The following is a 27,587-nucleotide window of genomic DNA, read 5'->3' on the forward strand; positions in this document are numbered from 1 at the left end:
TTTGACAGGGTAACACACTGGACAGTCACATGGAAGCCTAGAACTGATCATTTCTGGTTAAAACACTTGTGACAGGTTTGCAATTTTTAACCAAATCTTGGTGTTTCATCCACGTGCTTCTAGAGGAAATGACTTCATCACACAATGCTAAATGTGTGATCTTGGGTCTTTTCCTAGTGGCTAACTGGTTTTTCAGACACACATATAAGGTGTCTCACAGTAAACACTTTGTACTTTTGAAGAACACAACCATGTGTCTTGATTGATCAATCAAACTGAAGGATATGAAATGAAATGACTGGTGTTTGACCGTCTCATGTTGGCAGGTTGCTCAACTGATGAATTAGGACCCACACTAGCACGTCAACAGAAACACATTTAAAAATCAAATCTGAGTAATATAATCCACATGAAGAGGAGCAGTGACATCTGCTGGTGAATATCAGTGAGTTTGAACCGTTTCTAATACAACGAGACATAATTTGATGGCATTTTTACACAATTTCCCACAACGTGTTTTACATGAGATGTTGACAAAACAAAGGTTCAATACTTCAATTATTTCATTGTTTTTCGTTTAAATGAACCTTCATTAATAAACCTCCACCCGTCAATAATGAAGGAGAGAGAAGCATTCTTTTGTCTTCAGATTCATTTTCAATTTCAAATGAGAAACTCCCATTTCAGATTTGATGTTATGTGAAAAAGTAAGGCATATGAAATACTGCAATCATGTTTGTATGAACATAAGGCTTTATTCGACTATATGCCGTCCAGAGCTTTAGAGAGAGAAACATCAGTACAGAGACAGAGCTGTGGTACGATTACATTTTGCACATGTTCTACATCTAAAGAAGTGATTTCCCTGTAAAACGTATTGTCGAAAGCATGCAAGAGTTGTATAAACCGGTTGCACACGCATCTAATTTGACCGGGCAAAGCTGAATCTACAGGATTGAATCCATACTGTACATCCATGTATACTGAAGTGAAGAGATTCGGCAGGTCATAAAAAAGCAGATCTGTGGTTCGTTGTGAATAGATGTGAAGCACTTTTCTTTGGAAGTGAATCATAAACTGTTGACCGAGGAGAAACCACCCAACACGAGACAGTGAAGTCTGCCACGTTCAAGTGTAAAGAACATTACATTCATGTGACCCAGACTGGGCACTCCCATCAAAAGCCACATCCACAAGCGCAGCCAAAGGTTTGGATTTGCGTTCACTTTTACGTTATAAAATAAACCCCTCCCTGAGGCAAAGGTCATTCACTGTGCTATTAACTCTCACCATACGTGAAGAACTAGTCATGGCTCATCTTTCCTTAGGAAATGACAGGATGAAATGAATCACTACACCTAATTGACACAGTGCAGAATGAGGCTCATTTTTAAGGAGGGATATAAAAATGGCACTTCATCGTCACATGCTGACAGTGTAACTACACGCTTTATGGCACATTCCATGTACAGCAGGTAATGCTCCGGGACTTCATCGTATTCGGCACATCATGGTAAAAGGCCACTACGTTTGAACTACACAGTATTTCTCCGATGAAGGTTTGAAATCATTGTTGTCATATCGGATATTAATAGAATTGATGAGGGTTGGTGCGTTCCTTCCGTGAATCCATCAACAGACGGTTTTCACCCTCACATAGAGAACAACAAAACAGTCAAGTTATTCCCATGGCTCTGTACCGTCACTAAACAGCTGTTAAATAGGGTAATAATGGCCATGAGAGCATAAATGTATGATACATTTATACATAGAAACGTGACACAGTGTTCCAAATGTGTTTCTCTTTCATTAAGGGTTCCTCCGGCCGGCTCCGATCACAAGACTTTGGCCCGTTTGCTGTTCAGAGATCCGTGCTACGAGACAAACGAGAGGAAAACAGGCGTGAAATGTGACATCCGAGGTTCGGTTTCAAGATTCACAACTGATCTCGGAGTAAAACATGAAGTTCTATTGACTTAAAATACAGACACTCTGTACCGTATTAACACAACTCCTCTGTCATATACGTCATATATATGTGTAACATAAAAAAGACTAAATGAGACACAACATATGCCTGATAAATAACATGACACTTGATCTACAAATGATTCAACTTGTGTTTTAAACTGAAAGTAAAGGAAACTCTGGGAGGGTCTGCGTTTGTCAATCAATTTTGAATATCTAAAAAGTCCTTATGAGGTCAAAAGTGGGATAAGTGTACATGATTGTTATCACTTGGCTTCGGCTCCTGATCACGCTGATCATTCTGCAATAACAACCATCTAGCTTCACATTCAAGTGTGTGCCTTCTCACATAGAAGCTTTATTTTTGGATATCCAGGCAAGTTTTCTTTACAGAAATTTGTGTTTTATCAGAACCTAAGAATCTTCGTGTTAATGAGCTGATACACAATCACAATCGCATGCAGTATTCCACCAATCACTACACACTTGTGAACTGGCCAATCAGAGCACACCTCGCTTTTCAGAGAGGCTGGGCGAAGAGGAGATACAAACATGCAAATACAGCATTTTCAACCTTAAATCGTGTTTACACATTACATTACATCTGAAACAAAAGATTTGATCCGTGTCATATGACCCCACTCCAGAACAACTGTGAGAACAGGTCCAGGATCAGTTCAGCGTGTCATACCTTGGCCTGTTTGTAAAAGTGAGGAGCCAGCTCCACCAGCCAGGAGGACTCCACCGCCGTCACATCTCTCATGTAGTACTTGCTGGTCTGAACCAACTCATTGAAGACGACCCTGAGACACGTCATGTTCTGTTAATACCAGATGACTTCTTTGACAGAATAAAAGCACTCAGATCAAGCATGTACCATTTAGGGGGCGTTTCTCCAAACAGCACAGAGTCAGGATGGATGTGCAGCTCTCGGTCATCTCGTAGAGTCCTGCGCACGACAAACAAACACAGTCAAATACACACGTATGTGCGTCAACATCAACAGAAGAATACTGGTACATGCCGGGTGAGACATCAGAAGGTTTCCAGCTCTGGATAACTGACCTGTAGGAGCCGGAGTGATGCATGCGCGCAGCGTTCGCAAAAAATCCCGAAACGACACATCTGAGAATCACATCCGGGTCACCTGGAGAGCCGAGAGACAAATGAAACTATAAGTGATCCGTACCAACAGACAGCGAGTCAAACCGATGAAACAACGGTTCACATGACAGTAAGACTCGCCCATACTGATGGGTCACACAGACAGAGAAATCACAACTGACCTTCACTGGACGTTCGAGGAACCTTAAACTTGTTGAGCAGGTGTCGCAGCTGTTCACGTATGGTCATGGCACGCAGGAGACCCTTGTAGTTGAGGAAGTGATCCTGACACCATTGAGAACTCTTCTGATGCTACAGAACACAGCCATTACAAATGCATGAACATGTTTTAAACGGTCAGGGGTGCGACTCCAGAACAACCACCTCAATGTAAACGGATGATTCTCAACATCTCACAGTTACTGCTGGACATGAGTCAAATATCCAGAAAAGCAAAGATTGTGGAGGACCTGGGTGATTGTTTTGAAGATCAGTGGAAAGTCTAATGACTCATGACACACAAGAAACCCTTAAACAACTGTGACTAAACATAAAAACTGTCACTGATTGTTAAGTAAACATCACAAAGTATTAAGAATCAGGGGCGTCTAAACTTTTGCACTGGGCTATTTTGAGAAATTCTGTTATTATTCTTTAGTGTGAACTTCATGTTAACATTTCTTTAGTGAAATAACTTGCTCAGGGCAGGACTGAATTAAAAATAGACCTTCATTTTCAAAAAACCTCTTATTCATCTGTACATGAATTATTAAATGAGGACATTACCTTTAAGAAGGCTTCGTAAATATTCAGCATGGTGAGATGATCTCCTTCAGCCACGGCAAACTTTCTGTGTTCACGCGCCTGTAACATCACACAGACGCAGGTGCAGGTGAAGCACATATTAAAGGCATGTTAGTAGAAATTAATTCTGAATGAAAATGCCTACGGCCGATTTCTTCTGATTGTGCGGCACCACAAAAATGTTTTGAATTTGCATCATGGCCGCAATGGTGACGATCTCTTTGGAGCAGCTGAAGTTCCCCGATTCCAGCAGCATCTTGGCGAACATGGGGCTGAGGGGAAACTCGGCCATGCGGATGCCCATCGGGTCCGTGAGACGCCCGTACTGATCGAGACCTGAGAGAAGGAGAGCTTACTGCCTGACAACATCATCCACGTGAAATGAAGAAACGGTTAGCGCGGTGTCCACCTACCTCCAAGAGCATAGAGCAGCTCCAGAGCCTGAACCATAGACTGAGCCGGCGGAGGCTGAAAAACATCACAAAGATTAGAGAAACACCTCAGACAAACACATCACTCTTGAAGAGCAATGACGCAGAAATGTGTTCAGACAGAGAAAAAATGAAGAGACCACTCTTCAGTTCATCTGAATGTTCTGTCTACAGGTGCGTGCTTATGTCAAATCATCATTTTTGTTTTTTTTCTGTGAATTAGACTGACAACACTTCTCCCAAATGTTTTATTTCCATTTGCAAACACTACTTCATACATCGACAACCGAAAAGGGGAAATGCTCAGGCTCTCGGTTTCAAGATACATCCACAAAGATGAAAAAATGGAAGTAAACTTTTGCTCTACTCGAGGCTTGAAAGGTCAAATGGTCTCTTAGTTTTTTCCTGTGGCTGTGTGTGTTGTCAGTAGGTGGCACTCACAGACAGAAAGCTGAACCGAAGAACGTTGTCGATGCCCAACGCTTTCAGCTGCAGAATGACAGGAGCCAGATTGGAGCGCTGCATCTCTGCCACTGTAGACTCCGGTAGCTTCTGGAAATCCTCCTCTGTAAACACAGACATTCAGAGACACACCATGAGCACAGAGAACTCAAATACATCCACACAAACACACAGAGTACACAACACTGACATGTACTTCTTTCATTATACAGAATGTTACACAAGCACCACTGTGCAATGTCACGATATTATGCTTTAAGATGTTGTGTTGTGTCGTGTTGTTGTATCTGTGTCGTATGTCTTGTGTCTTGTCGTTGTGTTTCGTGTTGTTTGTCTTGTGTTGTGTTGCGTTGTGTTATTTTGTGTATGAGGTTGTTGTGTTGCGTGTCAGGTGTTTAATTGTTGTGTTTTGTGTTGTGTTGTGTAGTACATCCCACTATAACAGAAGTTGTCAGAGGCTCTTCCTCAGAGTACCTGTGTAGAGACGGAAACATTTCCCTGCGCGGTTCCGTCCGGCTCTTCCGGCCCTCTGACAGGCGGAGGCTTTAGAGATGGGCGTGACGATCAGTGATTCAATGGCTGTCCGGGGATTATACGCTCTCAGCTTCACAAAAGCACAGTCAATGACAAACACCACGCCATTAATGGTGATGGACGTCTCCGCTATATTAGTGGCAACCACCACCTGAAACCAGAGCGACTCCATGAAAACAACATCCGTTTGATATCAACCAGCATGACATTGATCTCCTCGGCACATGTCCATGTGCTGTTACTGGTGTTTACCTTTCTGACAGTAGGGGCCATCCGCTCAAACACTCGCATCTGTTCTTTATACAGCAGACCGGCGTACATAGGCAGCACACACAGATGTTTCTTCATGCCGTAGCGGGACAGAGTCCGGGCCTGTTCCTGGAGCAAGGACACCACCTTCTCCACCTCCTCCTGCACACACAGAGCGTTTCAATGACGGGAATGACAAAGCCCACGGCTCCCATACCCCGACAACACACAATATGAACAGTTAAGGGGATGAAGGTTTACTACACGATGTTCAACAGTCGTATGGTGATGATTAGTGTGAACACACATACCTGTCCTGTGAGAAAGGCCAACACATCACCATCATCCTCCGTCTCATGAATCTTCAGCACAGTTTCCACAGTGGCCTTCACATAGTCCGGCACGGGACTGCAGAGAAAACATTTGAAAATCAGCCGTTTTCACCACTAGACACACAAAGAGAAAGAGCCGCACACTGTCTGACCAAGAGACCAAGCCGAGGGTTAAAAACATGATGATTAGTGCTGTGTGCTTCAGCTTCACATCAGCACCGTTTCACAGGACGCTTCAAGCTAAGAATGTTTGAGGGACATTTGATCTGAATCACATGAGCTGGAGACGACATCCATTCCACAAATACATGAAAGTGAATCATGTGAGCGCACAGGACGGTTGAAACAATGGCACCGTAACGGAAGCTGTGGAGCGTTAGTGTCCGGCCAGGCAAAGCTTTTCCTTTTTCCCCCTCCCGTGAGGCGTCCATGTCCTCTGAATATCAAACACTCACCTGACGGTGTAGAAAATATCCACAGGGAAAGTTCGGCCCTCGACCGTCAGAATGCCACAGGTGTCTTTGCTTGGGTCTCCGGTCTCATTTAGGTTGAAGAAATCTTGAAATTTCTGTCAGATACATAACTGCATTAAACATCACACCCCGCAAAACTCTCACGAAGAGGACCAAATCATCAGATGACGTCAGCCCAGCGTTAAAGAGTACATAACTAGGGATTTTTAAGGTCCTGCTTTGGTTTCTGGAGTGTCCAACAACAATTTTATGGACATTGATGGTGTTAAAACACAATTATTTCGTGGTTATTTCGAAGTTATTCTGATCTTACTCTTGACTGACTCTCAAATGATTCGTTCTGTGATTCATCCATCTAATCCCCTCCTTTCCCCTAATCTAGTCTGATGTGATCAAAATAAAGGTACCTTATATCGATACTGTATGTGTGGCATCGATGCATCGTATCATTAGAAATGTAATCATCTTAACACCTCTATGACGTACATCCATGGCAGTTGGCGAATCGAACTAGTGACGACACGTGTGCGTGATTCAGAGTCGACTTCTATTTTAATGACTTTGCTATTCATTCACCTTCGGATTTACAACTTGGCAGACTGCTTCCCTTCAAACACATCAACATTACACACTGCATGACATGTCATTTACATGATCTCATGTAATGTACTCTTTAAAGATCCGCACTGTAAACACATCAATCAATTGGTTGTATGAGCTGCTTTGATACAGTTTTTCATTCCTCAGATGTATTTGAATCATCACCATTACTGCTCCAGACAGAGAGGGAGAAGAAAGAACTTCAGAGCTCACACCTACCTTGGCATCCAGGGTGGCTGAAGCTACAATCAGACGCAGGTCTCTCCGCTTCTTCTGAATCTGTACAAGAAAAACCCTTCAATCACAGGAACACGCTCGCATGTGACAGACATACATGACTGGAAAGAAACTCTCACCTTCTTCAGAAGGCCGATGGCGATGTCGGTGTAAAGCGTTCTCTCGTGAGCCTCGTCCAACATTAACACACTGCAGAACCACAAAAGCATGTGACATGACAATCGTCCGTTCTCTTTGATATCTGTGTTCACTGCTGTTTAACATGATATGAAGTCAAAAACTAAAATCATTGAAGGTGAATAAGATTTAATGACACATGAATGTCGCTAGCTGAGGAAATACATTTTATAGGAGCAGCATTACCTGTATTTCTTTAACAGAGGGTCAGACATCATCTCCCTAACCAACATCCCGTCCGTCAGAAACTGAACAACACAAACAAGCGGGAATGAAAAGAATCACAAAGACTCGAAGATACAGAGCTTTGGCTAAGACCAGTCCTTCACAAAGTCCAGACTTGGAGGGAATTCAGTCCAGACCTCCCTCAACTCTGTATGTCACTGTTAGTGACTGCCTGCGTGTCTGGACAGATGAACATTAATGTGGTTTGTCTGTAAATATACACATCATTTGTTGTCCAGACGGACGTTTGCGCAGCTTGATCCATGAAATAAAATAAATGATAACAGTGGATTGCAGTTATAATTCTGCATTCTTGCAAATAAGTAAAAGTGACCACAGGTTACAAATTGTACAAAACTATATATTTTTTTAATCTAAAAACACAAGAAGTTTTCTATGATCTTTAGGATTAGGGTTAGGGGATCAAATATACAGTTTGTACAGTATACAACTCATTACACCTCTGGAGTGTCCCCACGGAGATAGTACATGTGAATGTGTGTGTTTGTGTGTGTGTATGTGTGTATATGCGTGAGTGTGTGTTTGCGTGTGTTACTGTTGTGTGAGTGAGTGAGTGAGTGAGTGAGTGAGTGAATGCCTACTTTGATCCGTGTAGCCTGGGGGTCAGAGCAGTCATCAAACCTGATGCTGTAGCCCACTTCATGGCCAAGAAATGCCCCTCTCTCTTCTGCTACACGAGCAGCCACCTACACACACACACACACACACACACACACACACGTGTTCACACACGGTCAGCGTCACGTCTCAGAGAGATCTCACAGAGGAGAGATTACATGAGTAGATACATACAGATGTAGCCGCCACACGTCGAGGCTGAGTGACACCGATCACCTTCCCTTCTGCCGCCCATCCGGCCTCCAACAAATACTAGCAGAACAAAACAACTCGAGTTACTCTACTGAAGGATTCTGGGAAAATGGGAAGCATTTCTGCCTCTTGTCTCTGATTGGCTGAGGACAGTGGACGAACCTGTGGAATCTGTGTGCTTTTCCCACATCCGGTTTCTCCGACAATCACCACAGTCTGGAAACTTTCCACCAGATAGAGAATATTGTTTCTGTGCTGCGTTCAAAACAAACAACAACACTTATGATCAACAACAGACACGGGCGCATTTAGAGCAATTCTTTGTGTTGCTTTATATTTATTCTCCTGTACAACAAGAAGTGATGACTGGACAACATCATGTTTCTTGTCACCTTGGTGTGCTCAGAAAATGTAAATATCACTGGGAATATATTTGGGAGATATTTTACTCATAAGAATGTCTAAGTGTGCCAATAACAGTGACCAGGTGTATAAGAGAAAAACATTTTTCAAATTGTTTTACTTTAATGAAATGTTGGAATATTGTTTATTTTTGCAATAAAAGATCAAAAGAAGAAACGATGTAGATTTTTTTTACAGCTTCTTTGCTCATATTTATCAATGGTGCCAATATTAGTTGAGGGCGCTGTGTCACACAATTCTTCAAAAAACACTGAAGTTCTGTGTTTCTTTAGGTACAGTAATGTCTTTAAATGTCATCATTCTGTTTTTATGAAGATAAGAGTCACAGAACGTGTTGATTCAGCAATAATAAGCATCAGCTGTGGTGGGTGCTGTGCATTGAATTGAATTTTTGCCCATGTGATAGAGCTCTGATCTGTAGCTTGATCATAAATCATTCATTTCACAGCTATCTGGAGCTGATGATGTCATTTGTGATATTTTTCTAAATGATTGTAAAGTGCAGGGGATGGGTTAGGGTTAGATTTAAAACACCTCGGCAGGCAGGCAGCCACACAGAAGAGCTCACACAATGTGCTCTCAAGGTTTACGCTCTGGTTTATATTCAACATTAAATGTAACTAATATTCAGGATTTACCCGAGAAGATTTCATACATTATAAAATCGATAGAAACAATTGTACATTTATATTTAAGATATTGATGTTTGTTTTATTGATTACTCAGTCTAGTTGGTTTTAAAAGGTTCAATACTACCGATTGAACAATACTTACAGTAGATTTAGAAGTAAATATAAATTCAGTGAAATGATGTATTTCTAGTAGTATAATGAATGAAGTTGCTTAAAAGTTTCGCTTGTTTAAATCCTTATTCAAACATCAGAGGAGATGTGGAGTAAATCGTTCTTAAGATAACCATGCATGGCAAACCTTTCTTTTTTGGCCTTGGGGATTTTTCTTTTCATTTTATTTCCCCATCAGTCATACAGACACAACATTGTGTGATGCTGTGAAGATGTCAGTGGTACCTTGAAGACTGGCAGTCTCTGCCTCTGTTTCTCTATTGAGAGAGCCGTGTGTGGATTATAGATGACTGGAGATCCGGTGGTCTCAGTGGACAGATCCCTCTCCTCGCGCACACCAGGAGCATCAGAGCCTGTGAAAACCATCAATCAAAACAATGATAACAGCACCATGTGCCAGTTTGTAAACGGAAACTGAAGGTTCATACACGTTTACTGTGATAAAAGCATGATGGATCCTGATGATGTTACTGAGCTACTGCAGCATCACGCGCACGCGCACACACTAACATTATCTGCGCATAACGCATCAATAGAACACAACAGATAAAACATCGCGCTTGTGTTTGATAATCTGTGAATATTACCGGGCTTCCAGAATTTCACGGTGGAGTGGGGCGCCGCCATGATGCTATACGTCACTGACGTCACCAGAGCGTTAAATTCCACCTCGAGCGCGAGAGGGCGACATAGACCATTCATCTCATTAAATCATTTCATTGATAAGTTACATTCGTCATCATTTAAACCCTAGTTTCTTTTCTTTATTCAATATTACTTGTGTTTTATAAGTGTATATCCGTATTGTCTTCATAACACATGCAATTATGTTGAATTTTCAGAGAATGGCGAACAAACACTGTACTTATTAAATGATCAATACTGCGTTATTTGCAAAACACGGGGACAAACATTAAAGGGACTGATAGTGATGATGATTTATGGCAAAAAAATCACAAAATATGGAGATACAAGTATTCATTAGAACATGAAAATTATAATGGAACTAGGATGGTGTGAGGTTTTTGGTTTTAAGAATCTGAGAATTGACAGCATGAGGTTTCTGCAGGAACTCACAACAACCCGATGTAACCACAAACAAATGTGTTAATATTTTAAAAATATTTATTACATTTTATTTTAAATATTACAGTGGTCAAATGTGAGCAAAAAAAAGCAATTAACACACTAAATTTGAGTGTTTTATCTTACATTAAAACATTTGTGTGGTCAAGTTCACCGCAATTATTAAAGTGACATTTTAACCAAAATTGAAAATTCTGTCATCATTACCGCCCCTCCTGTCATTTTACACATTTAGGAGTTTCTCTCTTACGAAAGAACACAAAAGATATTATGAAAATACTGGCACCCATTCACTTCTATTGTATGGACACATTTTGTTTTGTGTTCTGCGGAAGTCAAACAGGTTTGAATGACAAGAGGGGGAGTAAATGAGACAGAATTTTTATTTTTGTGTGAAATATCACTTTAAATCATTGCTGATTTTAGCACATAACAGAAGCGTTAATGCATTTATTAATGTTAAAAATACAACCCTAAACTAAACTTTAAACACGAGTTCAAAACAGCACGTCAGCAGATCGTCAGCTGAACGTTTTGGGGCAAACGATACCCAAATTTGATTTTATTCTTCAAAACATTCCAGCCAGAAAATAGTCTCTCTACAGCCTCAGTTGTGTCTTATGAATCATAACAAGCATACAGAACATTCACATTTCCGTGAATACGCTATAAAATACTGAGAAGTATGTTACATCGACGACGACATAAGAAATGCATACAGTACTTTAATACACAGTGGATTGAATAAAATGAAATCGTCCAGAATTACACACTACTATTACTAGTCAAAACAGATTAAGACAGTTTGTGTTGGAAGCTTATCGTGAAACATAAAATGAAGTTAACAGAAATAACAGCTTTAACCCATCAGCCGTGGCAGTGCGGTGGACAAGATTAGATTAGGTCAAGGAAGGTTCTTCACATGTAGTCACTGAGCACTAGCTCTTCCAGGCTCGTCCATGCTGCTGGTAACATAGCAGTGCCTTGACGCTCCGGCCCTTCCGTATAACATTACATCAAATGTCTCTCGCAGGTCTAACGCACATCCTCACTCGTAGTGTAGAGCTGTGTAGAATATTATCCAAACCACCTGACAACAAAACACAAAGCAGCACTGAGTTTACATGACTGGAAATGTATGAAACTGAATACCACAGGCAATCTCAGCCGACCGAGCGCTGATATGGGTTCTCCTGATGCTTCACACATGTCTCTATACATCTGGGCACACAAGCCGTTGAAAATGACTGGTCAGAATAAAACACCTTTGAGTCAAATGCCCATCAATGACATGTACAGAGGGCTGCGGTCATTTCACAAGAGGAAAAACACCCTTAGAACTAAGACACAAACACATTTCTTTCATATGGTATTGTATGCTGTAACAGACACACGTGTATTAGAAGGGGACGTCACAGTACTTTCGTCTATACAGTGCATGTTTTCTGTGTATTCACTTCACTTGATTCATTTGCGGTATGATTTGACAAAGTTTTTGGGGTTTTATTTCACTGTGACAATATCTTGACAAGAATTTAAGCATCCCGGTCTATTCTTAATACTAGAGTTAATATTTCAGTTCAACAGATTTTAATTGCAAAACAAATCACTGCGACCAGATTTTCATTCCTGCACTACATTTTTCTTCCAAAGTCGTGAGATTTACTCTTGACTGTGGCTATGCCATGGCACAAACCCATCCAAAGGGAACTATTATTTTTGGATCACCTTATAAAACACTTGTTCACACTTGCACAAAGCGTCTGGAAACTGTACATTGTGAGAACAATAGATTAAACCTGTAAATAACACATCTTTACACTCATTTTAAAATGATGTGTTGTTTTTTGTCTATATTTTTCACTCATTTTATTTACTGCATTATTGTTTTTATTTAATTCTCCTTTTTTCTGTCTTAATATATATTTGCATTATGTTCGAACTGACCGATTATCGAAGTTGATATTAAGCATTTTTTCGATTATCGACATCGGCTCTAATTTGGCTCTGATGCACCCAATGATTTAATGAGAGTCATCTGAACACTGTACTGTAGTCTGTTCCTAGAGTAATCCCCTCCCACCGCACATCTGATTTGTTGGGAGTCACTAATCCGGCCAATCAACGGGGAAGGCTGCAGTCACTGGAAGGATTGGATTTACTCGCACTGTAAGCATTTTCTGCTAGCTCGAGCTGCTTCAGTGATCATGCATCAGTTGACGGAATAGGCATTTGCACATATTTTAACTCATGCCAATCACAAATACAAACCGTTCTTAAGCATCATGTACTTGATCTTCAGTCAGAGCATTCAGGCAACGCAGGCGCACACAGGACACAGCCGCCACTCAAACTGCTCGCAACAAGTGTCAGATTGAGTTATTTTCGCAATTTATTACATGTAAATGTTCAGACAGACAGGTTATAATGCCCTTTTTGGTCATATAAATAATACTAATACATGATTCGAAACTGTGATTGCTCTACTTTTATTTGCATGCACTCTTTATCTACAGAATGTTTTGCTTTTGTAAAAGAATAACAATGTACAGGCTGATCTTTCAGCCCGCGTGCATCTTTCTGAAACGCATAATTAAAAGTCTGGGAGTAGGCTGCTCATCATAGAAACGTAAAGAATATGTCTAAGGAAAGCTTGAAGCGTCTACTTTTAAATTATCCCAATAATATTTATATTTTTGGATTATTTATGACCCTAACCCTAACTATGTATGAAAGACAGGTGCAGTTCTCCCGCATCAGCTTGTTGTGTGATCACATCCTTGAGCAGAGCTTTTTATTTCACATGATCCACGCAAGCCCCAAACAATGTCACAACAAAACCGCAAAAATCTTTATTAAATATGTTGATTGAACTATCGTTTGTTTATTTCCTTACTGTTTCCATGGTGTTACTATAGTAAACGTGTAGTAACCATGTTTTGAGGGGCAACATTTTGTCAGAGCTCTTGTTATTGTTAATCTTGAACATATTTTTACACCCGACATATATATAGGTTCAAAATATTGGTTATCGGTCTACTTGACCTGTATTAACTCATTATTATTATTAACTATTAATCAATATCAACATTGGCATTGAAAATCGCACATCGGTCGAGCTCTAGTTTCCACCGTGTGAACACTTTCTCCTGCACTAAGCTCCTGTCGCCAATTCAAATGGCTCGTGTGTTAACATACTCGGTCATAAAGCTTCTTCTGATTCTGATTGTTTGTAAATAGATATTTACCAGAAACAAAGCGAAGGATGTCATGAAGCCTTCTTTGGTGAGCTCCCATGTTCCTCCATACTCCTCCTCATCCACCTGCTGGAAACTGCTGAAGTACACATACAGAACTCCAGCGTTGATGACACAGAATCTGAAGACAGACAGACAGAAGATCACACATCACTCAAGAAGACTCAAACGAGTGAGATCATGTCGATGAGGAGGACAGAAGAACTCACATGGCTAATCCCAGAAACCCTTTCAGCGGCACAACGCCCCATATGAGCCCCAGTATGATGGCGATAATTTGTCGAAACCAGTAGATGACGTCTAAAAACTCATCCTGTGGAGGTGTGAAAAAATGCACGAGATCCATCACCAAAGCAAACAAAAGTTCATCTTATAAAAATAAACGTCTCCCCTGAGTAAGTAAATACTTTCGAGTGGATGTGAGGAGTATTGTATGGAACTCTGGATAACGTGATATTCTTGAGTGATGGGCCACAAAACAGCTACTTTAGAGACTAATTGAAGTGTAATCCTTTAAAGACGTGTGTGTGTGTGTGTGTGTGTTTGTGTCTGTCTGTGTCTGTGTGTGTGTGTGTGTCTCTGTGTGTGTGTCTCTGTGTGTGTGTCTCTGTGTGTGTGTCTCTGTGTGTGTGTCTCTGTGTGTGTGTCTCTGTGTGTGTGTCTCTGTGTGTGTGTCTCTGTGTGTGTGTCTCTGTGTGTGTGTGTGTGTGTGTCTCTGTGTGTGTGTGTGTCTCTGTGTGTGTGTGTGTCTCTGTGTGTGTGTGTGTGTGTGTGTGTGTGTGTGTGTCTCTGTGTGTGTGTGTGTGTGTGTGTGTGTGTGTGTGTGTGTCTCTGTGTGTGTGTCTGTGTGTGTGTGTGTGTGTGTGTGTGTGTGTGTCTCTGTGTGTGTGTCTCTGTGTGTGTGTCTCTGTGTGTGTGTCTCTGTGTGTGTGTGTGTGTCTCTGTGTGTGTGTGTGTGTCTCTGTGTGTGTGTGTGTCTCTGTGTGTGTGTCTCTGTGTGTGTGTGTGTCTCTGTGTGTGTGTGTGTGTGTCTCTGTGTGTGTGTGTGTGTCTCTGTGTGTGTGTCTCTGTCTCTGTGTGTGTGTCTCTGTGTGTGTGTGTGTGTGTGTGTGTGTGTCTCTGTGTGTGTGTCTCTGTGTGTGTGTGTGTCTCTGTGTGTGTGTGTGTGTCTCTGTGTGTGTGTGTGTCTCTGTGTGTGTGTCTCTGTGTGTGTGTCTCTGTGTGTGTGTGTGTCTCTGTGTGTGTGTGTGTGCGTGTGTCTCTGTGTGTGTGTGTGTGTGTGTGTGTCTCTGTGTGTGTGTCTCTGTCTCTGTGTGTGTGTCAGACCTTCTCTTCCCACACTGCTTTACAGCTGATGGCTTTACTCCACGCGGACTGCTTCAGTCCTCCGTTCGACACGTGCAGATCTTCTTTCCGCTTCTGGTTGCTCGTCATGTCTGTTGTCGGTATAAAGTCAGTGAAACGAGCGCTTTATTGAATCGCGTCTTCGTGTGATTTGTGAGATCTGCAGTCGATCAGATTCTCTCCACATTGACACGGCTCGGACACTCAAACTGCGCATGCGCACAGGAGTCATGACCTTGCCAGCGCATCCAATGAGTAAATGCGACGTCTTCACGCTTAGCCAATGAGAACGCAGGACGGCTCTCGCGCGTAATGGAGTTATGCTATGAGGCCCTCTACAGGTGAGTGATGGGAGTGGCGACACGAGACAGTCAATGATGGTAAATGTAAACATTTACATTTAGTCATTTAACAGACGCTTTCATCCAAAGCGACTTACAGATGAGGGAAACAATGGAAGAAATTGGAACAACATGAATAAAGTTACAAGTACTGTAAATACGGTGAAAAAGAACCAAATAACGTTAAATCTGTGTTTATTTATTTTTTGTTTTTTTGTTAATGTGTTATAATGTTGTTTAATTGTCAGTCTATACAAATCCACGCTCTCTCATCCATAAATAGACTAAACTAACCAAATATGAATTTTGTACAGAGTATAACAAGCAGCTCATTAACATATTCGCGTTATTCCTCTGAGCACATTTCCTCAAAGATATTTTCACTTTATGAAAACACTGACAGGGATGTGTTTTATCTTTACACAATTAATCCACATAAATCTGTGAGATCGGCGCAGGGTGTGATGGGTGGGACTCAATTTAACGTTTAGTTCTCACCACTTTTTTTAAAGTCATGTCACAGTCATGATGTGCCTGCGCAGTATTTAATGCAGAACATGTGTATAAATGTAAATACACCGATGCTTCATGAGAAACGCTCTCTTACGTTAAAAGCGACTTTGCTCAAATGTGTTTGCCGTAAGTTGGATACTTCGATTGTTTTTGGTTCTTGCAGAAACGTTATAATTATTGACAACGATGAAATCTGGCTGTAGGTTAATGATTATGAAAATATTTAGAACTTTATCTCTTTGTCATTTTTTTGTGACAGAAATTACACTTAATTGACAGTTTCATTATGCATTTGAACATAAATAATCATCAGGGTATGTCCTTTTTTTACGAGAGGAACGCACGCCAGTGACGCGCAGGGTCACATGACACTGCTGGTGGTGACGTAGTGCGTGAGTTTCTTTGCCCGTCTGTGTTGAACACACACGCACACAGTCACACACACACACACCGACTGAGCTCGAGTGGACATAAACAAGAGCGCGAGGCCTTTGTGTTACATTCATCAGCATACGGTGACATTACTGCGAATCCTTGTGCGCGTGGACGCGGGATCGTGCTCGTGCGCGCGGGTGAGTTTGTGTTTGACTTATTGTTCCACATCAACGTTACAATATATCGTCATCACGTCTACAGTGAAACTAAACTGATGCATTTCAGATGATGTGTGTTTGTGTGATGGCCACACGAGTACTTTGTGGTGTTCAATGATGTGCTACAGCTACACTGTATAATATTAGAATCGTTCAAAGTTGATCCGTAAGACGTCACATGTGTTATCAGACTCGCACAACAAGTAACTTGTGTGGTTTTCTCGAGATTTAAATGTGTGGTTTCGTTACAGTTGAATGTACGTTATAGCTCACAGCTCTTTTAAGTGTGTGTGTGTTAGGTCACATGTCCACAAATGGTCAGTGATTTTAAACTCTGTCGTGTAAACGAGGTTCATAGGATCAGACAGAAAGTGGAAATAAATAGGCATGTAAATAATCATACAGCAACATGTTGAGGAGGACGGATCATTTTCAGATGCTTTGCCTGGATGTCCCAATAACCCAAATGTGAAAATGTGACGTCTTCCCTCTTGTCACATTCAGAATGACAGATGAAGTTACATGTACAGGCCAACATCACGTATGTCAGTCATCGGTCGCACTGGTCCAGTGAACAGCCTATAATGGATATTAGTTCAGGGCTGTATGAATGACCTTTAACAGTTAAATTGGGTTGTGGTTGTGTAGTTGTACGGTGTGAAAGCGATATACAAAGAAATGACGTCTCAGACATCACGTCTAACCATGAAGTGACTTCCTCATCCTATGTGAGGTGAACATCTATAAGAGTTCTCACTGCATCTATAGGGCTGTTCACGTGAAGCACGACTCTTGTGCATGTCACAGCCGATACGATGGAAATGAAACACAACAGTCATGCGAGCGCAGTTGATTATGTGGAGTCTAGATGTTTCATGTACATTTCTCTGCTGTAGGAAGAAATCATGATTGATGTGTAGAGGCCTAATCAAGACGTAAGAGAACAATAGGATAGGGATGGGCCATAGAGAGAAGAAACCAAGAGAAATGGTCCATTAGGATGCCTTTCTTTTGTGACTTGACTTGTCTTTCTTCCAGCATCCAGGTGCTAAGCGTTCCCAATCGACCCTTTGGCTCAGGGCGAGCGTGCGGCGGTGTGAAACCAGGAGCGGGGCAGCGGGTCCGTGTTCTAGCGGTTCTGGTCAGCAGGAGCTGGCGTCTCACTGCCTCGCTGCCGGTGAACTCACTGATGTCAGCCATTTTAAGTTGGACAGCAGAGCGTGCCGTGTGCCGCCATTTTTCTCCCCCTTACGCTTCCATTTTTAACTGGGCTTTAACACCTTGAGTGCTGGTCACGGCAGTCCGCATTAGAAAGAGACAAATGTTGTTTGGCACTTTTCGACTTTCATGTTTTAAGGTTGGGCTTGTTTTTTCCATGAAAACTGAATTGAGCAATCGGAGCATTTCAAAGCTTTACAAACACACACACACACACACACACACACACACACACGAGTCCAAGCCACTCCAAGCGAGGGATCTTGGTTTGAAAAACAATATTTTGCGAATAGAAATAAACACATATTGGACAAAGTCTCTTGAAAGTCGCATTTCACCGGTCTGGAGTAAGATATGTGTGTGTCCAAAACAAGCCAACATTCTTAAATCTGCCACACCGGAACAAGTACAACACTGTCAGACACAGAGAAATGAGATCAGGGCCTTCTCTCACTGCAGAGACCGGAAAAAACTAGCCAGTGAGAGCCAGAGGAACCCAACACTGTCTGTGAGCTGACCACTGTGTGTGTGTGTGTGTGTGTGTGTGTGTGTGTAGGGGGGTGTTGCCATGGGGATAGTAACACACCAGTGGTGTTGACGACCCGTCTCCCTGCAGGCTAGGCTGAACTTGTTGAGAGAGAGAGAGAGCGAGTGGGGGAGGTGAAGGCGAGCAGGCACACTGATGGTGGGCTTCATGTGTTTTCGCCAAAGCCGTGTAAAAACAAAGATCGAGAACAGCCCGTCATTCTGGAGTGGAAAGAGTTCTTCTGTGAGCACGTGGTTTAGAAGAAGCGGTCAGTTCAGGCTCTGGACACGTGATGTGACGTCCTCACATCAGATCTGTTCACTCTTTAAACACCTTTAATATTCTTTATTTCCCGCTTCATACACTGATCGATCGTTTGCTCAGAAGGCCGTGACAGAAAGAGACGAACACATATGCAGACATCACAGCGTCGCTCTTGCATGCAAAACACTTTAAGAAAAGAAGCCACTCAAGATGTCTGTTGTCAGTTCTCTGTATTTGGTTACATTTTCTGATATGAATCAGCGTTGGTTCTGTAGGACCGGAGGCGACGCAGGACCGCTGAAGACAAACGGAAGCGCGGCTCTTAGATTGACCACTTGCTAAACAGGCCGTGTTGGAACATTCCAGAGTCTTCGCAGTGAGGAGGAGACGGGGGTTATGGTTGTTATTGTTGGTGAGGGTGGGGAAAGGGTGTGTGGGATGGGGGGGTTGTGTATCAAGGCAAAAAATTCCCTCGCTGAAACACCTCACTGCTTCCTGCAATAGTTACACCCCTCCCCACACACACACACACACACAAACTGACACACGCGCACACACACACACACCTCGAAATCTCATCGGTTCTCCATCTTCAGGGCCTAAACCACGTGATGGATCCCAGGTCCTGTCAACTGCACAAACTCTTTGTGTTGACCCAGCAGCGCTGAATGACGGGTAGCAGACGGTGTGATTTTAGTTGACGTAAAAAACACACTGTGTATGATTGTGTGTGTTTGTTCACATGCTGCTCATAAACCGGCTAAAAGTCGCATTTCCATCAGGATGTTACAGTTACTTTAAAAGAATCAGCAGCACATAAAATCAAACTAATCTGTGTTCCCACGGCGGCATTCATACCCACAGAACTTGTTAATGAATCTGTGGACATGCAGGCTGTGTGTGTGTGTGTGTGTGTGTGTGTTTGTGTGTGTGTTTCTGTGTGCGCGCGTGTGTGTGTGCTTCTACATTTCCATATCTATAGGCAAGGGAATGTGACCGTTTATAAACATATCTGTGTTGTCAACAAATCAGGCTTGATATGGGGTCTTGTTTTGCAGGAGGTTAATGTTTGAGACAACATGCTGTCTGAGTGGCTACAATATTTTTTCGAATCAAATTTGTTCTTAAAGATGGGCTAACACGCGCCGTCTCATCTTGAGTACCTATACCAGCGGTCACCAACCTTTCTGAGCCCATGATCCTGACCTCACAATTGTTGAAAGGAAAGATCTACCACTCAAAAAGTTGAATATAAAAACAGCTCAAATTGAACCTCAGCTTAAGGCCTTTTATTAAGCTCATTGTGGGTCTATTTGAACGATCTGAAATTCTTTGTTCCACTTTTCAGATGCAACTAATCAAACTCTGTAACATGTGGAGATGCCACTTTCAATGTGCCAAAATGACCAGTTCAAGGACTGTAATTTACACATGACAGCTTGACATTAAAACCAGTTTAAGAATTAGTTTAACAAGACCCTTATTATGTAGGTATTTACTATATAAAGATGTGCTATTTCTGATGAATTTCTTTGGTTGACTTTTATTAAGTAGATACAGTATATAGATGGAAATGATGTATGGCCCTCATAATAACAACAACATCGTCAATCAATATTCGCCGAAGACAGAGAGCCGCGACTCCAGACACGCGGACAGTATGAAATGCGCCCATCATCCGTGCTCCCAGCGCTAGCTTGCGCATAGACATGTACACGGTTAACTGCGGTCACCACTATATCCCACTGAAACCGAGCTGGCTGTGATAAGGCAAGGTATCGATTATTAGCTTGTCCGTGAATCACAGCTCTGGGATCAGTAGGAAATACAGCTCGATCTAAAAGCAGTGTCAGTTTTAAGTCGCTTATAACGTGAATTTAAAAAGCAACACCCGTCAAACATGATCATTATAAACATACTTTATTATCATGAAAATACTTGAGGAGGCTTGAGGAGCAGTGATAAAAACATGTCCTTTGACATTTCCAAGAACTACGGCCAATATACAGTATCTAAATGTTAATATAAAATTCCCTAAGACTGAAACAAAAGGCAAAATGTGGACGACTACTTTTATTTTAAAACATTTACTGCTGAAAACAAGGTCACCATTAGTTTCATCCCCCTGAAAATCATGTACCAAGCCTACTTTACACTTTTTTGTTATATATTTTTTTATTAAATAAACAAAAACAGATCTTCTTAATAGCCACGTGTCTAAAAGGTCTCAAGAAATAAAGCATTCAGACAGCAGATTGATTTAAACAATATGGTTTTGTTCCTATAATTTACACATTCATAAATATCTACTTACTGTACGTACAGCAACAATGTTTTGCTATTATCAGTACTTGGATGATCACGACAGAAAGATACTATATTGAAGTTTAACTGTGAGCAGTTGAAGAAGTTTAACGAGGAAATGATTTATCGGCTGTAATATATCAGCCTACATTTTATTATCGGCCAATACTAATAACATTAAAAATGACCATTTGTCTGACGATACAGATATGGCAGATAATTTATCGTGCCCCCTTATTTTTAAGTGTAATGCACCGCAACAGTCAAGTGACCTTCCCCAATTGAAAGTTACGCCACTGCATGCATCAGTCATTTTGATTGTGAACACTGACCAGCAACATTAGAAACACTGAACAGCGATCGCACACATTCACATTCCGTGTTACGAAACAGGGATACAGACTTTTTTAAATGACGAGTTATCTCGTCATTTAAAAAAAAAACGCTTCCCCTAACGGTAATCACTGTTAGTACTGTTGTACAGCAGGTGGCGCTATTACACACCACTGGGAAAAAGTCCAGAACCTAGAACGTAAATGTTTTAGCGTTTTTTAATGATTGATCTGAGTGTAATCTGGGTGGAATCTTTGACAAAAAACGTTAATTATCTCAGCTGTTTAATCAAAGTGATGCATTTTTTAAGAAACCTACCCACATCTACAGAGTGATAAAAAACGAACAAATGAAAATAGAAGAATACGGTTTCTTTTGTTTAAAAGCTGAGACTCTGTTCTTTCATTTGACATATTGTTTGTCCGTATATTCTTTACAAAAAATGTACTGTGAGCCATTAAATGGAGTTGAAATGTTAAAAAACACTGGCGTTGGCTGGGCCAGAATGCTGGAACGTAATTTTCTTCATATTCAAAATCACTCTTGTTAACTCATTCGCACTTTTTTTTAAAGAGGCTGGCGGCGAATGAGTTAACAAGAGTGATTTTGAATATGATCACAGAAAAGAACACCAGAAAATTACGTTCCTATCATTTGCATTTATTGTATATTTTGTTTGTCACTCTTTTATGCTCAGCACTCTGTTTTCATCGTCATCGCTGTAGACCTCTCATTGCAGTCACCCAATAGCCATATACTTATAAGCTGAAAACTGTGCTGGCCCATTCCTGGATGTTTAGTTGCTGCAGTCTTGGATAAGAGCATACGAGTGAGGTGACCTATATTTCTAGTAGGTCTAGAACGACAGCAGCCGTTAGTGAGCCTATAGAGGAGGAAAGCAGTTGAGTTTTTTTATAGTGTCAAATGCATAGCAGCATTACTGCATTCTGAACATTTAAAACCCCCTATTAGACTTTCAGCCCAAAAGTTAATAAATTGAGTTTTGGAATGTGTTCTGCCGATCTCTGGGTCTGGCAAGAACACTTTTAGCCGACTACTTTTAGCATAGATTATTGAATCCAATTAGACCAGTAGCATCTCGTTCAAAAATAACCAAAGAGTCATGTGGAAATAGGCTAACTTCAGTCAACATATAAAAGTTACCTAGCTCGGGACTCATTTCAGGCGCGGCGTGAAAACACAACGCATGCTGCGGCCATGTTACAGCAGCAAACTTCCTTGATTATTACGCTTGAATGGGACTATAGTTCCTAATCAAATCGGCCTAGAAAATCGCAACTTTTAGTTTTCCAAAGAATGTGAAATGTTCCTTTAACTCCACCTTGCTCAGTAAAGAGGGGTGTGAAAGTTGCCTCTGTCCTCAGTGATTGACACTAAAGCATTAATTCATTTAGAAATCTGTACTTCATTGTTGATTTTTTTTTTTTTTTACAGGTTAATAGAAACCTCAGAGGATGGACTGATGACCATGTGGATCACCAGGTTCTTAGTGGATGTCTACAAGAGTGGATAACAGAAGTATTTAATTGTCCGTCTTACTGGACACTGCCTTTAAGGAGCAATGGCTAGCAAGAGAAAGTCCACCATTCCATGCATGATTCCTGTCAAAACAATGCATCTTCAAGATGACCTTGAACGGGAAAGACAATCTCCTTTGTCCAAGGACATTGGGTTCTCCTTCAGGAAGGAAGTGTGTAAAATAGGCAGTCCCAGTTTGGGGAACCCGTCTGGCCAGGAAGCAGGCGATATTGATAGTGGCACTTACACCTGTATGCCTTGTAACTTTGAGACCCAGGACCTAAACCTTTTCCTCGACCATGTGTACAGTGGACACCCAGATTTCCGCGTTGACCCTTGTTTTCTTTGTGTAGATTGTGGGGTAAGGGCTGCAAAATTCGAAGGCTTAGCACTGCACAATGCCCGTGTACATCCCAGCACAATGACCACCATGCTTCAGCTAAAAAGGAAGGACAACAAGTTTGCGGTAGAACAGACCCTCATCACGGGACCTTGTAAAAGCAATAGCTTGAAGGAAACAGAGATTTCCATCTCAAAGACACCAATCATGAAAATGATGAAGGGAAAATCAGAACCCAAAAGGATTGTCATTTCTCATCCCGCAAGCGACGACCCTTCCTTCTTGGTTACTAAACCGCTGGAGAAAACCCAAACTCCTGCTGTGACAGTTACCCACGTGCCCACTATTGTACACAATGGAGCAGCCAACAAGGTTGCCCTGTCATCAGCTATACAGATTGTTAACGCCTCTGGGGCGTTGCCGCTGGTCAAAACCGCTGTTACACAAGTTGTGTCTGTTGTGCAAAACAGAAGTGTCAACCCACAGTCTGCGCCCATCGCTGTTTGCTCATCGCCCTCCTCATTGTCAAGCACCAAGAATCTTCCGAAAGTAATGATCCCTCTTAGCAGCATTCCTACCTACAACACATCCATGGACAATAGCAGTTTCTTGAAGACGTCCTTTAGCAAGTTCCCTTATCCGACCAAGGCTGAGCTGTGCTACCTAACAGTAGTAACCAAGTACCCCGAGGAGCAGATCAAGATTTGGTTCACAGCACAGAGACTAAAGCAAGGAATCAGCTGGTCTCCAGAGGAGATAGAGGATGCCCGCAGGAAGATGTTCAACACAATCATTCAAACGGCACCATCCTCCAGCCACCAGCAGCGTCTGTCCCACCAGACCACCTCTCAGCAAACAATCACAGTTCTGGGCACAACTGGCATCCCTCACATTTTACAGGGTAGCCTGGTCGGGCATGGAGGGGTGATTGTCACCCAGCCTATGATAACTAATGGCATTCAGGTCAGCAGTGCCCCTGTCACGCTCGCTGTAACACCTAAGGCTCAGGCTGCCGCGAAGCCCATGATGCAGGCCAGGCCCGCTGCGGCCCTGGTGGCTGACAAAGGAATCGGCATGGTCTTGGGCACGGTTGGTAGCAGCAGTAGTGGAAATTGCAGCAGTAGTGTTAGTACTGGAAGCAGTTCTAGCAGTATTAGTAGTACGAGCAGCTTAAGCAGCCAGGCTAGCGTAATTGGTGTGGATGGTAGCGGCACAGCGAAGTCGAACAGCGACAGTGACGTTAGGGCCTATACGCCTGGTGCTAATGATACTTGCGTTCAAAGCAGTAATGGCAATAGTGTAAAAAGTACCGGTGAGAATAATAAAAGGAACAATGGCAAACTATCTGCTAGTACCACTCCAGCTACCACCTTCACATCCACCACTACTACGGATTGCACAATGCCAAGTAAATCAGACTCCCCACGTCATGGCTCAATGAACTCTCGTATGTTCTCCTCAGCAAGCCTTCTGGACCCCAGCTTTAACAAAACAAAGAAGTCACAGGAACAGCTGGCAGCCTTAAAGGACAGCTTCCTTGTTAGCCAGTTTCCCAATCAGGCAGAGGTGGATCGACTTATCGGTCTAACTGCTCTGACTGTGCGTGAGGTACGGAAATGGTTCAGTGATCGACGGTACCACTTCCGTAATCTAAAGGGCTCAAGAATGAGTTCAGGTGCTCAGACTGCAGCAGCAAGTGTTAGCGGTTCCCAGTTTGATGCGCTTGTTGCTGTGGACTCGACAGAAAACAGCACACCCCCCGAGAGGCCTAAAACCCCCCAGCAGACACCCATCAGTCCCTCGCAGACAACATCCCCACCAACTCCCTCAAGACGCCCACCACGACCCCCGTCACCAGATTTTACTGCTATACGGTACAAAGAGCGGGAACCTCACCAGGTGCGTGCTTTAGAGGCCAGTTTTGCGCAAGACCCAGATCCATGTAACGAAGAAGTTGACAGGCTGAGGGCAGAAACGAAAATGACTCGCCGTGAGATCCACAGCTGGTTTGCTGAGCGTCGGAGGAGGATGGCAGCAGAGAAAAAGAAGGAGGAAGCTGAGAGGGCAGAAAGGGACGATGACGACAGCAGTAAAGAAAAGGAGAACACAAGCACTGAGGAGAGGCATGAAGCTGATAGTCCCTCCTCTGAAAAACAGAAGGAAGAGACTGGTACCGAACCAAAAGTTAACCCTATCAAGATCAATCTCAAAATGTTGAAAGTTACTGAATCTATTGGAAAAGATGAGCCGGAGGAAAGTGACCCCACTGAGGCTACCAAAGTGCTGCCTTCCGGCTCTCAGGCAATGGTTACTCAGACCTCTTCATACCGGGGGAAGAAAACACCCGAACAGCTCCACCTGCTGAAACAAGTCTTTGCACGCACGCACTGGCCTAGTTGTCCACAGTATAATGAGCTCATTGCTAAAACGGGCCTTGCACGACCAGAGGTGGTGCGTTGGTTTGGAGACTGCCGTTATGTCTCGAAGAACGGTCAGCTCAAGTGGCTTGAGAGTTACCAGGCAATGGTAGATGAGGAAGACTTCCAGAAGGCCAACATCAGTGTGCTGAAGGAGCACCTGGAAACCTACGGAAAGCTAGATGAGAGTCAATTGGAGGACATTGTCAAATCCAGTGGCTTAGGTGAGGAATCGATCCGACGGTGGTTTGTGAATAAGACACCACCTCTAGAGAACAGTAAGGCTGGGTCATTGACTGTGGCCAGCCCAACTGAAACTGCTCTGGAATCCCACCATCCAGAAGAAGATGAGCAGTTACTAAGTGGCCTCATCTCAAAGGATCAAGCCACAGAGGGAACAAATGATGTATCTACCAGACAAGGTGATTCTTTATATAGCATCTAGCCTCCGTTTGGATGCATAAATTTGCACTCAGGTTGCGTCTATGAACTAGTTTGAAAATGTCAAACCTTTTCATTTCGTTTTTATACCATTTAGTTTGGTTTCAGATGAGCCTGATGTTAATTTGTCATTTATTGGTAATTAAATAAAACATGTTTTATGTCACACTCTATGCACACAATCTATGATAAAGGGATATTTCACCCAAAAATACAAATTCTGTCATGAATGACTACTCGCCCTCAAGTGGTTCCAAACCTGTATCCATGTCTTTGTTTTGTTGAACACAAAGATATTTAGAAAAATGTTAGTAACAGAGATCTCTGAGGCACCATTGTGTTTTTGTTTGTGTTGTTCTGTTAAACACAAAATGAGATTGTTAAAGAATTTAGGAACTCTTTGCCCATTTATTTCTACTATGGTAGTCAATGGTGCCTCAGAGATCTCATTTACTAACATTTTTCTAAAGTCTATACAGGTTTGTGACAACTCAAGTGTAATTTGTGACAGAATTTCGTTTTGGGTGGAGTATCCCGTTAACAATGTTTGTTTCGGTAATGCCACACTGAAATCCAAACACATTTAGTAAGTATTCCTCTTCATTCTAGATTTCACTCACATCACTAACCTCAGTGTCATACATGTTTTGTCCATAGGGTCCGACTGAAGGGGAGAACAGAGGCTTGAATGGAGGTGCAAAGGGATATCAACCAATGGGATTACAGCACATGTGGCCTTTATCTTTTATTTTTGCCAACATCCAATGAAATTTAAACCGAAGCGCTGGAGGACACCTTTGCAAAAACACTTTCCATTCCTGGAATAACAAGCGGTCTCACTGTACAAGACAACCAGCTGCTTTGACTATTTCACAGGACAGAGGGGAGGTCCGCAAGACATCTGAGAGGAAGAGGACTGTAAAATTCTTACTGATAGTCTTTTTCTAACAGTGTCAGTGTGAATGAAGTGACGTTCATTAGGGGATTTATCGTGGTACCAAACACTGCACAGCTCTTATTGAGCCCTTTTGTAATTCTTAACCTATGACAGACAAAACTGCACCTCAGAGGTTTAGATGTATGCTGTAGGAGAAGCTTCGGTAGCACACAGAACGCTTTTCTGAAATGTCATCACTGAGAGCAAAATAAAACCATGATTATGAAGTGTCCAGACTTTTACCCCTGTGAACATCTTGACTTGTTCTGCAATAGATATTATACATAAAATAAATGTAAATGTTTTAATAAAAAGAAAAACCACTGGTCCAGGGGCCTCTTTATAAAACACTGTGTAGATATGGTCCTGATTTAGATTTGATGTGCACACGTAATTCATACAACTAACACCTTTTAACGAGGTCTTATAAATCATTCTAGCCACTTACATTTACATCAGAGTAAATGTAGATGATATAAAT

At 42.2% G+C, this 27,587-nt stretch overlaps 3 protein-coding genes across 3 annotated transcripts; 1 reads left to right on the forward strand and 2 right to left on the reverse strand.

The window, feature by feature from the left end:
• Positions 1-741: 741 nt before the first annotated feature.
• dhx35 (DEAH-box helicase 35) lies at positions 742-10,299 on the reverse strand. The gene is made up of 21 exons (XM_056733833.1): positions 10,241-10,299; positions 9,879-10,006; positions 8,590-8,682; positions 8,410-8,487; positions 8,199-8,303; positions 7,558-7,619; positions 7,314-7,383; positions 7,177-7,236; positions 6,340-6,452; positions 5,864-5,960; positions 5,556-5,714; positions 5,244-5,454; positions 4,749-4,873; positions 4,290-4,344; positions 4,022-4,212; positions 3,859-3,936; positions 3,255-3,384; positions 3,034-3,115; positions 2,846-2,917; positions 2,660-2,771; positions 742-1,874 (listed from the first exon to the last, which is right to left on the reverse strand). The coding sequence occupies exons 1-21, from the start codon at positions 10,278-10,280 to the stop codon at positions 1,836-1,838; spliced, it is 2,100 nt and encodes a 699-aa protein (XP_056589811.1). The 5' UTR covers positions 10,281-10,299; the 3' UTR covers positions 742-1,835.
• A 461-nt stretch (positions 10,300-10,760) lies between these two features.
• rab5if (RAB5 interacting factor) lies at positions 10,761-15,559 on the reverse strand. The gene is made up of 4 exons (XM_056733982.1): positions 15,323-15,559; positions 14,206-14,309; positions 13,988-14,117; positions 10,761-11,829 (listed from the first exon to the last, which is right to left on the reverse strand). The coding sequence occupies exons 1-4, from the start codon at positions 15,428-15,430 to the stop codon at positions 11,788-11,790; spliced, it is 384 nt and encodes a 127-aa protein (XP_056589960.1). The 5' UTR covers positions 15,431-15,559; the 3' UTR covers positions 10,761-11,787.
• An 887-nt stretch (positions 15,560-16,446) lies between these two features.
• Positions 16,447-27,348, forward strand: zhx3b (zinc fingers and homeoboxes 3b). The gene is made up of 3 exons (XM_056733937.1): positions 16,447-16,766; positions 22,888-26,150; positions 26,827-27,348. Exons 2-3 carry the CDS (start codon positions 23,015-23,017, stop codon positions 26,835-26,837), a joined length of 3,147 nt encoding a protein of 1,048 aa, XP_056589915.1. The 5' UTR covers positions 16,447-16,766; positions 22,888-23,014; the 3' UTR covers positions 26,838-27,348.
• Positions 27,349-27,587: the final 239 nt, after the last annotated feature.

This window comes from Triplophysa dalaica, chromosome 20 (assembly GCF_015846415.1).
Source record: "Triplophysa dalaica isolate WHDGS20190420 chromosome 20, ASM1584641v1, whole genome shotgun sequence".
NCBI lineage: Eukaryota > Metazoa > Chordata > Actinopteri > Cypriniformes > Nemacheilidae > Triplophysa > Triplophysa dalaica.

Bases quoted from the DNA above. Each gene is read 5' to 3' on its own strand.
- dhx35 (XM_056733833.1), bottom strand. From the start codon at position 10,280: ATGGCGGCGCCCCACTCCACCGTGAAATTCTGGAAGCCCG. The intron at 4,345-4,748 runs GTGAGTGCCACC...GATGTTTTTCAG, and splicing joins TTCGGTTCAGCTTTCTGTCT to CCTCCGCCGGCTCAGTCTAT. The intron at 2,772-2,845 runs GTACATGCTTGA...GACGTGTCTCAG, and splicing joins GGAGAAACGCCCCCTAAATG to GGTCGTCTTCAATGAGTTGG.
- rab5if (XM_056733982.1), bottom strand. From the start codon at position 15,430: ATGACGAGCAACCAGAAGCGGAAAGAAGATCTGCACGTGTCGAACGGA. The intron at 14,118-14,205 runs GTGAGTTCTTCT...GTCTGTCTTCAG, and splicing joins GGGTTTCTGGGATTAGCCAT to ATTCTGTGTCATCAACGCTG. The intron at 11,830-13,987 runs GTAAATATCTAT...TTTTGTTGTCAG, and splicing joins CATCCTTCGCTTTGTTTCTG to GTGGTTTGGATAATATTCTA.
- zhx3b (XM_056733937.1), top strand. From the start codon at position 23,015: ATGGCTAGCAAGAGAAAGTCCACCATTCCATGCATGATTCCTGTCAAA.